General features: G+C 33.1%; 1 protein-coding gene across 1 annotated transcript in view; it reads left to right on the forward strand.

Annotated features, from left to right (window-relative positions):
* Positions 1-14,965, forward strand: part of Trs31 (trafficking protein particle complex subunit 31) — a 33,484-nt gene extending 18,519 nt beyond the window's left edge. The window contains exons 6-7 of the mRNA XM_085821092.1: positions 8,650-8,714; positions 14,774-14,965. Coding sequence (XP_085677218.1) covers positions 8,650-8,714; positions 14,774-14,872 — 164 coding nt within the window. The 3' untranslated portion in view covers positions 14,873-14,965. The remainder of the gene's footprint in view (positions 1-8,649; positions 8,715-14,773) is intronic.
* The last annotated feature ends 847 nt before the right edge of the window (positions 14,966-15,812 follow it).

Genomic DNA, 15,812 nt, shown 5'->3' on the forward strand with positions numbered 1-15,812 from the left:
CTGAGTTTGTTCGGCACCACCGTTCTCTACTTTGGAAAGCGGTTTATTTTGTTTATAAAAAGGAATCATAGAATGATGAGCTTTCCCACAGAAACAATTTCTGGCTCTACACGTTTTCGCATTACACTGGGAAGAAAAACATTTGAAACAAAGGTTATTTTGCGTAGTAATTTCAACACGCTCATTTACTGAAAGCCTTTTAAAATTAGGACAATTTTGTAATGGGTGGTTTTGATTAGTTTTACACAAAATACATGTTTGATCTTTTGCTCCAGATACATATACATTAGAAATATTTTTGTAAGTATAATTACGAAGTTTATTAACATTATTTCCATCACCTCTTTTATTATCATTACCTATAAATAATTTTGCAAAAAGGGATTCTAGTTTTTGTTTACCTTTTGATGACAAATAAATATCGCATTCACGACCTAAACTTTGGGGTTCGAACCATGTCTCTCCCTGTTTAACTGCTATATGGGTTTTTAATTCACGATCAAGTTCACTGTATATTTTATTCGAAACCATAAGATCACATAACGATTTAAAATCTTTTACATTTCTCAACTGACAATAATATTCAAAATTTGCACTTAACCTTGATGCAAACTGTACAAAGTTCTCAGATGACAATTTTTGCGTAGAACGAAAATGATTTAAGCACTCTTGAGGGGTTGGTTGAAATTCCTTTAAAATCATGGACTTTATCGCAATTATTAATATCTTCTTCCTTCACATATACCATTAAATTAGTGACTTTCTCTCCCAAAATATTTAATAGGATTTCTACTTTTAAATCTTCAGGTACTTGTTTTGTCCTAAAAGTCCTTTCAATTGATTGAAAAAAGAGATTAAAGGATTCTGCTTTAGGTACAGAACTTGTTAATGTTTTTATACTTTTAATTAAATTTTCCATATTTCGATTTGAATTGTCAGTCTCAACATTTGGATTTTGTAGCACGTCTTTTCTAGTGTTAGCTAAAGCTAATTCCGCCTCTAACTGAGAAAGTTTTATTTTCTCTAACTCTAATCTAATTTCATTTTCCGATTTTTCTTTCTCAGTTTGTATTTTCTTTTTCTCTAGAATATTATCAATAACATTTTGCACAAATTCAGCATCATTTGCACAAACTTCTGAACTTTCTATCAAAGTTTTCAAAGTAACAATTTTCGCCCCGCTTGGAATTACTAATCCTAATTCCTCCGCGACGAGCATCAACTCGTCTTTTTTTAATGACTTAAGCGACTTCAGACTCATCTTAATTCAAAGAAAAATACAACCTTGAATTGACAACTAGAACACAATGAGTACAAAAACGAACACAATCAAACTCAACACAGACACTATCAACTCAAATTATCAAGTAGGAACACCTCAATACACAACACTAATAAACGGAATTTAACACTAAACATTATTACAACAAACCAAAATTACTCACCACAATCTACACAATGGAACACCTTCACTTTTGATTTCCGCGCAACACATATTCCCATATCGCAACACTATTTTTCACACAAAATTCGATGATACACATTATTACCATCACATTGTCACCTAACTCCACTTCCTGACACCAAAAATGTTATGTTCACCTATTTCTTTGAAATGTGGCCCCACAAATGTTTTTCCTTGCAATGCGGCCCTCAAATGGTCATAGTTTAGACACCCATGTTCTAAAACAAATAATTCTAGATGTTAAAGATACAAATCATGAGAAATAAGAATTGATGAAATATGCATAATTTTGCAGGGCTATTTTTTAGATTAAATAGAATATTCTTCAGTTGTAGGAGTGAAAATGATGACAGAGAAACATATGTTTACACAATAACATAAAAAAAAATCAAGAAGGTTCCAAATAAAGGATAGAAAACAAAGCCTTTGGTATTATCTATTGAATGGTAATATCTGTTTTTGAAAATAAATCAAGACATTGCTCATCATCCTAAGCCTTTTTTGTGCAAATTATTTGTTCATGATGACAGGCATTCATGATAAAAGGTATTAAAATTATTTTTAATGAAAATTACTGAATAAATAAAAATTATTTACCACAAAACTGCGAATAGAGTTGTGACTTCTTTTCCTGATTAAAGCAAGATTTGATATGCACATGGTACTCCTGGAGAAAGTGATATATAGTAATAAAGCAGGCAGTTAAAATGCAGTGAATTTGAATAAATGAAAATTAAAAGGAGCATAAATTAAAAAAATAAAAATAAACAAAACCTCGAAGCTTTCAGATTTTACATTATGCCCAAAGGGGCTTTTTTTTTTAATGTTTTATGTGCTACATTTATTTATTTATTAAATATTATGTTCTTGACACTTAAACCATAAAATACAATTCAACAGCAATATCACATGAGCATATTTTTACAATTTCCGATGTACAGTCTCGTGTGCTGGAGATAAAAATGCCCCCCCCTCCCGTACAGTGTTGTCATTGCTCGCTTTGAAATCATTGAGTTTGTTAATAAAAAATTCATTAAAGTGTTACAAAATATGAAATCGATAATAAAATAAATTTCAAATTTCAAATTCGGGCTTCCATATGCCCATATTCAATGGAAGATTAAATTATTCAAAATTTTATGGCTCTAGGTACTGTTGTTTTATCACAATGCGAGAAACGTACATACATTTTTGTAGACTCTTTATTATTTAATTTCTTTAAATATAATACAGGGCTCTAATATTTGGTGGCAACAATTTGAAAAGTGAACCAACATTTATGGTGAACTGACGCAAAATGAAATTAATAGCCCTTCTTGGCTAATAAAAGCTAAAACTAATCAAAATGAAAAAGTAAACCTTAAGTGAAGTAAAATTCTCTAAACTTAACCCTGTTGTGCATTTTAAATTGTAGGATAACAAAACGTTTAAAATGCTGTAAATCTAAAAATAAATGAAATGAAAATAGAATCACAACTGCTGTAAATAAATTTAAAACATACCTTATGCTCTAACTCAAATTTCATACTAATTTGCAGAGATTTGTACAAGCTGTAAAGTACATATAGTACAAAGTCTGAAATTCGGATATCCAGTATCTGCATCTCCAAACCAGCGAAGAGGAGTCAAAATAAATAAAGCAAAATAAAATAATAATACCCCCTTTACAAAGGCTAGAAATGCAGAATATAGCAACAAAAGAAAGCAGGTGTGCTGTGAATGGGACTTTTCTCTGGACCAACTGAGATACCTGCATGAACACTTGCTGGCTAGGGAGTTGCACTCTGGCCAATAACAATGCATCATTTGACATTAGCCAGGATCACATTTTTGCAGGTTGTGGGTTGGGACAGTACTACCCATTTTGCTGCTGCCCAGGGCAGTCTCTGCAGGTCCTAAATTCTGCTGCTTGGCACCTTTCTAAATTCTAAAAATTTGCTGCTAAATTCTAGTATTTCCCAGTGCCTTTCCTAAATTATGTCATTCCTAATTTTTGCTGTGTGGTGTTCCTTTAAGTTCAAAATTTTTGCCACCCAAAATTCTGACACCTAATGTAACTGCAATGGTTATAGTTGTTCTGGCACTGGCTCTGTGAGGGGCTAGCACTTTTCCATCTGATCTAAATAGTAAGTAAAGCCCCAATGTTGTCATATCTTTGTGTCATTTTACTAAATTTAAACTGGTGATCTGAAATCAAGATTGTGGAGTCCCACCAGTCGTCGAGCAGTAAAAGTCGGTGAATACTTGTAGTTTGCTCTAAGGTTTGAATCCTGTCAAACAGGCTTTCTGCTGAGGCGTTTATGTGGTTTTCCCTATATGTAACATGTATGCAAGCCATTTCCCTTAGAAGGTCCTCCATGAAGGCATCACTCCCCTTGGGCAGATAGTCCTCTTTATGTAGTGCTTTGTCATAATGAAATAAACCACACCAAGAATTGGCAAAGTCCCGATAATTCTGAATCTCAGACTTTGTGTTGTAGTACCTGGAACCATAGGAAACTAAATTAGCACAAATGTATTGCAATCTGGTGCGACTAGAATGCACTAATAAATAGAAATATGCTGTTGTTAAGTGGAAGGAATCTTTAAGCAACTTAAATTGTATACCCATATTTAAAAAGTTAAGCACGTGTACACACACCAAAAAAAAAAAAAAAAAAAAAAAAGAACAGTGCTAAAAAATAAAGTGAAACAGACTACAGAATAAAACAAGTAATGGATTACAAAGTAAGTGGAGAAGTTTAAAGAGTACAATGCTGATCTTCAGGAATGCCACCTTTTTATTTCCCTTTGCAACGAGAATATGAGGGTGTTCTCACTTGAACATCCCTGAGGCACTGTGGTATGCATTGCAAAACATTCACAAGATCCAGTTAGCCTCTACAGCAAGGATGTCAAACTCGCGGCCCACAACAAATATTTTTGCGGCCCGGCCAATAAATCGGCAAATAATAATATATAATAATAAAATAACATATCGACGAAGAAAAAAATGAAATGTTTACAGCTAAGTAATTAACGATAATTTATTCAGTGTTGTTAGATTATTCACAGCGAGCTGACACACACACTACTTAAATTACAAATGCGTGTGAGTAGCTTGTGTTCAGCTACCTTCGGCTTTTGGGGAACACGTGCACTCAAAACTTGTACACATCCCTGGATAGCCGAATGTGGCCAAACTCATGGTCTCAGTTTTCCAATCATAGTTTTGTACGATATATTGGTGCATGCACATGCATGCACTTTGCTTTATTATTAATTATTACTTAATTCATATTGTTACGGATTTCATAGTTATTTATTTATTTAGTCAGACGATTTTTGAAAAGATAGCTGCGTTGGAAGGTTAAAAATAGAACAGCGCGTGCATTTAATACCTAATAAATAAATATCTCATAATTGCTGTTGCCATCCACAAAAATCCAGATATTTATATATGTTTCCAGTATATTCGAGAAATTAATTATAAAGCTTATAAAAGCCGAGAACAAACAACTCATCTCAGTAGTAGCTGTAGTTCTAGCGAATTGTTTGTTTACTTAATGCTGTGATTGATTTGTAGCGATTTCGCTGTGAGATAGAATTAGTTTCTCTGTTTTGAATTGATTTTTGCTAAACGTTTGACATTTTGTGATATTGTTAGAATATTTTTGAAGAAATATTTCAGCATTTTGATTTATCTCTTGTGGAAAGAATAAAATTTTGTTAACTTTTTAACATTAACCGTGTTTATTCCAGCCCTTTGTATTCAGTATGTCTATATCAAAACCAAGTGGTAGTAAAATTAAACAAAAAATCGCTGACGAACATAGAATATTCCAAGTAAAATGGGAATTAGAATATTTTTGCTGTGAAATAAAAGATAAATAATCTGCTTGATATGTAATAATACTATTAATGTACCAAAGTTATATAATATTAAACGTCATTACGAACAACACAAATCGAAATATAACAATTACGAAGGATGAATGAGAGAAGAAAAGTTGAAAGAGCTCAAGTTAGGAGTGAAAAAGCAACAGTCCATGTTTAGTAAAGTATTGCAAGAAAGTGAAGCGGCGGTATATGCAAGCTACGTCTTGTACGAGTTGATAGCTAAACATTCGAAGCCTTTTACTGACGGTGATTTCATCAAGGAATGCGTAATGAAAGCTGGAGAAATTGTTTGTTCTGGAAATGTGAAGGCTTTTCAATCAATTTCATTGTCTCGAAATACAGTTGCGGAAAGAGTTCCTGATTTGGCCGCGAATTTAAGTGATCAGATCAAAATCATCTAATTTCGAAAGTTTCTCCATTGCCTGTGACGAGAGCACGGACATTAGTGGCAAAGCTCAATTAGCAGTGTTTCTTCATTCTTGTGACAAGAATTTTAACATTTTTGAGGAATTACTGGAACTAATACCGATGCCTGGTACTACCACAGGAGAAGATATATTTACTTGTGTTTTTGGACTTCTGCAGAAATACAATCTACCTTTGGCAAAATTAAATTCTGTAGTTACAGATGGTGCTCCATCAAGGACCGGGAAAAACAAGGGCTTCGTAGCATTACTAAGAAAAAAACTTAGTGAAATTCACGGTTCAGACATTCATCATATGCATTGTATTATACATCAAGAAGTTCTATGCACAAAAGTAATAAATATGGAGAATGTTTTGTCATATATAAAAAAAGTTATAAATTTTATAAGATCTCGAGGTTTAAATCAGCATCAATTCACTGCTTTCTTAAGTGAGTTAGATAGTGAATATTCGGGTTTGTCCTACTATACCGAGGTACGTTGGTTATCTTGCTCCAAGATTCTCAAACAATTCTGGGATTTGAAAGAAGAAATATGTCAGTTTTTAAAAACGAAAAATCAAGACGTAAGTTTGTTTTACGATCCAATATGGATACAAGATTTATCTTTCTTGGTTGATATAACCAAACACTTAACCGATTAAAATTTATCGTTACAAGGAAAAGATCATATCATTACGAACATGTTTGAAATAATTAAAGCATTCAAATGTCAACTAGTTCTTTGGGAAAAACAACTCAAAAAAGAAGATTTGACGCACTTCCCGACGTGCAGCATGAACAAATCAAGTTTAGATGATACTTGTTCGTATCAAAAATACGCAGAAAAAATTGCAAATTTACCAACTGAATTTGAAACGAGGTTTAATGATTTTAGTTCCCTCGAAGACAAATTTTTTTTGTTTTCTTCGATTTTCTCAATAAGTATTGACTCAGTACCCAGCCATATGCAAATGGAGGTGATCGAGATTCAATGCAACTCAAATTTGAAAGCAAAATTCATTGAAGTGGGCGTGCCTGAATTTTACAAATATTTACCAGCCAGGTTTGAAAATACTCGAAAATTCGCATATGAAATTATTTCCATGTTTGTTAGCACTTATCGGTGCGAGCAGTTATTTTCAGTCATGAAAGGTAATAAGTCTCCTATTAGAAACCGTATTAATGATGCTCACCTTGAGTCAGCGTTGAAAGTTATCACTGCAAATAAAATTTCTCCCGAAATAGGAAAGATAATAGCAGAGAAGAGATGTCAAGTATCAGGACGTAAACATTGAATTTTTTTTTACTGTTTGGTTTTGAGGGCCGTAAAAAAATTCCAGCGAAAATGTATGCGCGAAAGCGCCAAATCTAGCAAGCACGCCCATTTAACAGCGTGCCAAATCTAGCGTACGCGCTGATTTCAGATTGCATAAGTTTATATAGTTCTATATTTCTTAACACGCCATCAAAATAATAGTTTAATTTTTAGTTCCTTTTTTGATAGCCTATGGATTTAATAATTTGGGAATTGCCCATGATGAAAAGTCTGCAATAGAATTATGGGTAAAGTGCAGAATCACCAACTGCTTGACGCGTTTTTAAGAATTGCACATACTCGGTATCCATGTGCACATCGACTTATTTTCACTTCACAAAAACAAATCACAAAAATTTCACAAAAAAAAATCCCAGATTGCACAAAAATGGCACTGCGCACACCCCTGACTTTATCTATGTACACATCAACCTATTGTCACTTAAAAAGTAAAAGAAAATTGACAAAAATCCAATTGTTTTTTCCCTTGTAAAAAAGCGGCAAACAAATAAGTGGGCGATTCTGCACTTGACCGAAAATGTTTACAAAGAAAAGGCATCATTCATTATAGAAAATTATGTTTGAACAACCAACAAGATGACATTATGCTTTAGCAATAACTCGGTAGCGAAATATTATTTCAACTTAAACTTTCATCTAAATTAAAACATCAATATTTGATAGTTATTTACTATTATACTTCCTTTCTTGCGTTAGGGTTGCCGCAATTACTTTTGGCAGCATTGGCATCAACAAAAGTTTGGCGATTTTTTACCGCCCTCAAAACTGAATAGTACCAATTTTTCTTGTTCTTTTCTATATAAATATATATATATGTTTATTATTGTATTATTCGAAATAAATCTACGTTTCTATGAATATTGAATTTTTTTTTTTTGCGGCCCGCCTAAAGTTAAACCTTGTTTGTTTGGCCCAAGTGTACCTATGAGTTTGACATCCCTGCTCTACAGCATCATTTGCCTAAAAAGTTATGTGGCATACCACTAAATATCATTCAGGATTTGTAAGCATATAATTTAATGAGGATTCAGGCTGTTTTTGATGCAAAAAGTGGTGCTACATCTTACTGTGCACAATTTACCATCTTCATTTGTTTTTTAACTTTTTAACCATGTTTCTATTCTTTTATGTGTACATATATAAACTAATAATTCATAATAATTTATAATAAGAAAACTTTCATATACCAGATATATATATATATATATATATATATATATGTATATATATATATATATGTGTAATATGTTCCCATATATTGATATATATATATAATAAACATGTTTCTATTATTTTATGCGTATGTATATATATATGTATATAATAACCATGTTTCTATTAATTTGTGTGTATGTGTATAATATACATATAATTATTATTTAATCCTGTACATGAAAAAGTATGCATTTAAATATGACATCTTGCATCTAATAAGCTTGATGTGATTCTTATTGATACCAATAATGATTTAGTTTAATTGATCTCTATTTCTTCTTCTTCTTTTTTTTAATTCTTAATTCCATCTTATTAAACTTTAAATAATAATAAAAATTTTGTATGCAGGTAGTCTAAACTGTGCCGCTTTTATTGCTGGAATTATTGAAGCTACATTAGTTTGTTGTAACTTCGTAAGTAAGATGTTTATTAATTAAACTTTTTTCACTTTGGTTTGAACATTATCAGTGTGTGTATAAAATTTGTTCAAAACCTTGAATGAATTTTATACACACAAACCTTCTTGAAGTGTTTGGTAATACATTGATCATTGTGATGGGGACTGAAGTCTGCAGTGTATTTACATAGCTCATGGTTGTCATGGTGTATTCTGCAACTGTCACTTGTCCCAGGATTCCCCGTAAGAATGTCTCCTAAAGTATAATTTGGCCTTTATGGCCTGCTTATTCCTGTGTTATGTATGCCAATCAACTCTTTGTTTAGAGAAGCATACTCCAATACAGCTGTTCTTGAGATGTGAAAGAAATTATAATTTATCTGTTTAGAGAGGTCATTACCATTGTTGCATGGTCCTTTCACAATGTTTATAGGCTCATTTTAGTTGGTAAACATCAGATGATGGTGAATTAACAGATGGCGATGAAAAGACCATCTGCTGTGGAGTCCCATATTTAAACAATGAACTTACATCCTCAAGTACACTTGTACTTTCAACTATATTAAATTCATTTGAACCATTAACAGCTCCCTATTTGCCTTCACCAAGCAGAGTAGTCCAGTATCCATATTCATTGATCAGGTACGGATATCTGTCAGCATCTACTGCTAATTTTACCATTAATTACTTTTTGTAGTCACTGACACTGAGGCCTTTGTCAAACTCTCTCTTGTCACATGCCATCTGCATTATTTTGGAGAGTGCATTGTAGGGGTTGGTCAGTGATGTTTTCTTTTTATGGCTGCCTAATAATTTTATTTATTAGTTTCAAACTAAAATATTTAATTTTACTATATTAAATCAGAATTTTTTTTTGAATAAGTAGTGTTGCAAAGAACACAGAAAATATATTAATCAAATATATTCAAAACAGTTCATTCAGTTGCGGGCTGCTTCTACCTGAGGTTGGGTGCATAATAATTTTATTAAAAAAAAAAAAAAAAAAAAAATAATTCTTAAAAAAAATTCTTAATAAAGACAAAAAAATTCATAATAAGCCATTCTTTATTTTCATGAAAACAGTCTCACTCTTCCGAGATCAGCTCTCGCTCTGTCTACAAGCAAACCATTCGAAACACTCAGCACGCAGGCTGACGTCACGAACAGCAGTGCCTCGCGCCAGTTATTACTTCAGTTCATTTCACAACATCCTCCAAGCTCATAACAAACATTATTTAAAAGATGAAGTCTTTTTGGAGCTTTTACAAGTTGTCCAGAGGAGGAATATTGTTGCGTCATCTGAAGACCAGCATGACAGTTCTTAGTATGTACATTTCTGATTAATAACCTAGTGAAATCACATTTTTCTGGTAACAGTATTGGATACAGAAAAGATTCATGGTCATCTCTGTTTAGTATTCTCGTTTTAACTCTCAGAATACCATCATCATCAATGAGCGTTTCAATAAAATTATAAGATTTCTTTTCAGTCAGATAATAATTTTGAACCAAACGAATTAAAATTTTTTCAGAATTTTCAATTTCATATTGTGAAAGTTCAATGTTTCTATTCTTTTCAGAACCATTTTTACAATTATTTACAAATCTAAATATCCATGCAAATATTCTAATCATTTTATCATAATTGGATACATCGATTCGATACCAAGGTGGTGCGTCTTTTGATAGATCAATATTCACTATTTTTATCTTTTTCCTCTCCAATTCTACTTCTTCATGCAAACAAATAATCTCACCAGTGGGCCAGTTTTCAGGGCCTTCTCGCAACCACAAGGGGCCTTCCCACCATCTAGACCGAAGCATTTGCTTCACAAAACATCTGCACGATAACAAGTCGGCAATATTTAGTTTTCCTGGGACATGTTTCCATGAATGACCTCACGTCAACTCTTGAATCTCTTTAACCCTATTTTCGACGAAAACGGACCAATTTCCTTTCTCTGTTATCCACCAAAGGACAGTGGTTGAATCAGACGAGAAGGTAACTTTTAAATTGGGCAAACTGAGAGCCTTGATAATAGAATTTGCAAGTCTAGAACCTATACAACAGGCCATTAATTCTAAGCGAGGAATGCTTAAAGATTTCAAAGGTGATACTCTAGACTTCGCCCGTACAAGATTTATTTTTACTTCAGAATTAAATACTCATCGAACAAAGACGCACGCTGCATATGCCCCCTTGCAAGCATCCACAAATACATGTAATTTAGACATGTCATTGATCAACAAGTATCGAGGCAAAGTAACATCTTTCAAAACATTAAGTTCTTTAAACCAGTTCAAAAATATATTTACATCATTTGGAGACAATTCATCATCCCATGAAATTTTCACTCTCCACAATTTTTGCAACAACAGTTTCGGAAGCAATGTAGTTGGCATTAATAAACCAATAGGATCAAAAATTGTCTGCACAATTGCTAAAATTGTCCTCTTTGTGATTTTCATATCACAGGTCAATGTGTCTATGTCTGTGCAGCACCTCAGCATATCATTATGCAAATTCAAATTACCCCCAAAACAGAGTATCCCCTGAATGTTTGTCAACATTTGTACCAGCCACATTGCTTTCAAAATCGCGCAAGTTAAAACATCCATTTGACATGATTAATTTGGAATGTTCAATAAACGTAAACTGTTCATCAATACTAAAAACACTAGATAAACAATTATCCACATAAAATGACGATTTCAATTTTTGAGCAACTTCACTATACTGACGTTTACAGTTTTCTAATAGATGCATTCAACAAGTAGGGGCTTGAAGAAACTCCAAACACAACTCTGCAATGCCTATAAATTAATTGTCCTTCATTGCAAGGAAAAAAAAAAAAAAATCTGAGAAAATCTCTATCTTTAGATGCGACGGATAATATTAAGAAAGCCTTTTCAATATCGACACTAATACCTATTGGATACATCCTAAAACGATCTATAATATCAGGTATTAATTCAATAAGATTCACTCCTTTACACAAACATTCGTTCAAAGAGAGCTTCCCTTTCTCAGATGCAGAAGCGTTAAAAACAGGATGAATTTTTGTGGTTACACTTCCTAATTTGATTACAGGCCTATGCGGCAAATAATGACATTCATTATTCAGTTCGTTTTCTGGTACGCATTCAATAATATTCAACCTTTCCCATTCCTTGAACACATTTTGATAATCATCGAAAAATTTACTACATTTGAGTTTATAGATCATTTTTTGATACCTTTTCCAGGATAATTCTTTATTATCAGTTAAATGTGTCGTATCACATTTCCACGGAAGTTCTACTTCATATCTTCCATCTGGAATAATTTTCATTTTGTTCTCAAATTCAGATAAATTAAAACTTTCATTCATTTTAACAGTTTCGATTGGAGTGCATATTCCTATTTTTTCGAGTTCCCATAACTCATTCAAAGGAACTCTCCTGACATGCATTGAAAATGTTTTCAAAATATTATCCTTTTCACCCGAATTTTGTGTTCCAAATACCATCCACCCAAGTTTCGTTTTGACAGCCATTACCCCAGACTGTAATTCAATAGAATTTCCCATCAATAATTTTCCTATAACATCTGCTCCGATTAAAAGGTTAATTTCAATTACCTTTCACAATGGATCAGAAAATTCGATTTCTTTTTTTTTTTTTTTTTTTTAATTCATTCAAAATCTCTTTATCCTTAACCATAGGAATAAAACCACAAATCCTTTTTTCAGAAAGTGCTTCAAAACTACATGCAAACGTTCCTTTAAAATTGCTGACCTCGACCGAAAACACTTCATGTTGTTTAGGTTTCGTTTTGTCCCCCGCCCCCAAGCAGTGCATGTATAACTGTCTCCTGCCTAAGAGGAGATGCTGTCAGCTGACTCATCATACTTTCACTAACGTAGCTACTTTGGCTTCCACTATCAATTATGCAGCGAATAATTTTCTCGTGACCTTGACACCGAATTCGAACACAAAGCGTTTGCAAAAATACAGTTTAGCTTCTGCCACAGTTAGAAAGAGAACTCTCTTTTGAAACACGTATCTGATCATTATTTTTTAGCGTTTGATTACACATTACATCAAAATGATTACAACTTTTGCAAATAGAACAACTTAACTTACCTTTCAAAGGACAAAATTTACTAATGTGACTCACTCTTTTCAGGCAAGAAAAACAAACACCTTTTTTCAACAACAATTGTTGTTTTTCAGCTAAAGTCATTTTTTTTTTTTTTGCGGAGTAACATTTTTCACTAAAATGATTCTTTTCACAAAAATTACAGTTTGGAACACTCTTACCTGAATTCTCAAGACTTACTAGAGCTGACGCTGTTACGGGTTCATTTTGCTTTACCTGTTCGTGGTTAAAGTCTTTCTTCCGATGGTTCTGTTGGGAAGCAAAACCAGTTCTTGCAAGTTGAACCATCTCTTTCCCCTTAACTTCCTGTTTTAAGAAATTTATTAAATGTTGCAAGGATAGAGTCCCTTTAGTTTCAATGGAGTCGTGATTTCTGCTTCTTTCCCATGCCATCAGTACTTCTTCTGGTAAGCAACTTTCCACTAAGGGGGTAAAAAAATCCCCATATTTTTCTTGGGTTCTCCCCAAACTTTCCAACGCTCGCAATTTTCTTTCTAGTTCATCATACAGAGAGGGTAGATCAGTTTTTGCTCTTCCGGTTACAGCGTTCTTCATCACTAGGCTTAACAAGTCTCTCACATAGATTTGCACAAGTAAATCTTCGCGTCCAAAGCGCTCTCTTAGTTGCTCGATCGCTTTGGGATAATTAGCTGCCATTGCCAGGAAGCTAAAGACTAGGCATTCTGCTTTTGATTTGGGTTCCATGGCCTGCAACAGATACTGCATTTTATCTTCATCAGCGATACTTTTGTCAACGTGGATTTTCTGGAACTGACTCCAAAAAGTCAGGTAATCTTTAGCTTCACTACTGAATTTTTTAAGCTCAATTTTAGGCAATTTAAATTTCCTAGATTCGGAATTACTTGGAAGAGAGGAGGCTTGTATTTCCACATCTATTTGAGCACACTGTTCTAGAAACTTATCTCGGTAATCCTCCGCTTCTTGAAAATCATCACTAAATAATTTTTATCCATCTTCAGTCTGCAAAATCTTCTGCGCGATAGCACTCTGGCATACGTCAAGTCTCTGGAACTTATCAGAAAGTTGACACTTCAAAATCGAAAGTATTTTTATATCTCTTACTTCTTTAGTTAATTCACTTTCGGTTTTCCTTGAGGTTTGCGAAAACGCAATTCTAAGTCCTTTTCTTTGAGTCTTTAAAGCGATCAAATCCATCTTCAAAGTATATTCAAAATCGAAATTCAATATCAAAAGTTCAATCGGAAAATTCTAATTCATAGCACCCGGTCCCGCCGAGGGTACCACTATGTTACGAAGAACACAGAAAATATATAAATCAAATATATTTAAAACAGTTCGTTCAGTTGCTGGCCTGCCTCTTCCCGAGGCTGGGTGCATTATGAATAAAGACAAAAAAATTCTTTAAGCCATTCTTTATTTTCATCAAAACAGTCTCACTCTTCCGAGATCAGCTTCATTCTGTGTACAAGCAAACCATTCGAAACACTCAGCACGCAGGCTGACGTCACGAACAGCAGCGCCTCGTGCCAGTTATTACTTCAGTTCATTTCACAACAAGTAGTGTAATTTTTCTAATATTACTATTTTATTGATTCATTCTAACAAAGCATTTTATTATATTATATACATCAGTATAAGCTATATTCAAAAATTCAAGAATTGGAAGGGGATATTGTAAAATTTAATTTGGTTTTGACTGCTTATCACTATATCTAAATAACCATATCTTTATATCTATCACCATATCTTTATAACCATATCTAAATAATAACTTAATAAATCATCAATTTCTTTTAATTTTTGATGCATAATATTTTCCCAGATAAATATTTTTGACAATGCATGTCAAAAAGTAAATCACATGAATTTGATTGTGTGTGTGTAGGTATGTTATATTAAAGATTTTTTAAATTTTGTGATAAATATACATGTAGTATTGTTTGTTGTTTTAGGCGGCTAAAGTGACTGCTCACTGGCACAAGGGTACAACTTTCAAGATTATATTTGATGAATCAGTAGTTGCTCGAAATCGTTCGATGGATGGAAAATAAAGTTAAAATTTAACTGTCTTGCTGCTGTAAAATTTTGACTGTAAATATCTATTTAAATGTATATTAAAATAATAAATATTTTCCATGTCCTCATATCGGATCATTAGCTGAACATTCAAATTATGGCACCAAGATGGAAGGCACAGAAATTTGAAATTCACAGAATTGATAGATGTGTTAATTATATGCAGATCATAAAAAATTAAATACAGAATATTCAAATATACAAAATGTTGAGTTATTCAGTATGAAATATGATTGCCAGATGCAGAAGTATATGTACTTGCACACCTTGATCACTAATTGTCTGAGGAATGTTTTATCACATTGGAGACACTTGGGCATATAAAATAGTAAGATTGGCAGGTTGATCTTTTTTTTTTTTTTTTTTTTTTCTTCTTTTGCAGTAGCCAATTAATGATGTGTGCCTAGGTGTGCTCGATGGAAGACAAGTTTGGAGATGTTACAGACTATGGGAACATCTCAGTTTATGCAAGCTACTCTCAGTACCATGAGGAACTAATGTTTAGCATTGTCGTGTTGAAAATTAGTTTACAGGACATCTTGAATAGATAATGGGTACCACTGGCTCCAAAATCAAATCAACATATCCTTGAGCTGCCAATGTACCAGAAAGGAAAACTTGAGGGTTCTGCCGATCATACATTATGTTATCCCACATTATTATTGTTCCAGGAACAAAACCAGTGTATAATAATAGTATGTCTAAGATCGTGAGACTTGTCACTGAAGAAATAATTGTTTGTTTACTGTTTGTTTTACCCTCCACCATTTATCTGGATATATGTCATGATAAGGTCTGATAGAGTTGCTCGGGATAAATGGAATAGGTGTTGCTAAGTCATATTGCTTGTTACCAAATATTAAGCAAGCACCTTCTAATAATTTATGTAGATACTGTTGAACTGCCTGAGCTCCT

The sequence above is a fragment of the Stegodyphus dumicola genome, chromosome 7 (genome assembly GCF_044657685.1).
Source record: "Stegodyphus dumicola isolate Sdum_Otavi_A_Nest chromosome 7, ASM4465768v1".
NCBI lineage: Eukaryota > Metazoa > Arthropoda > Arachnida > Araneae > Eresidae > Stegodyphus > Stegodyphus dumicola.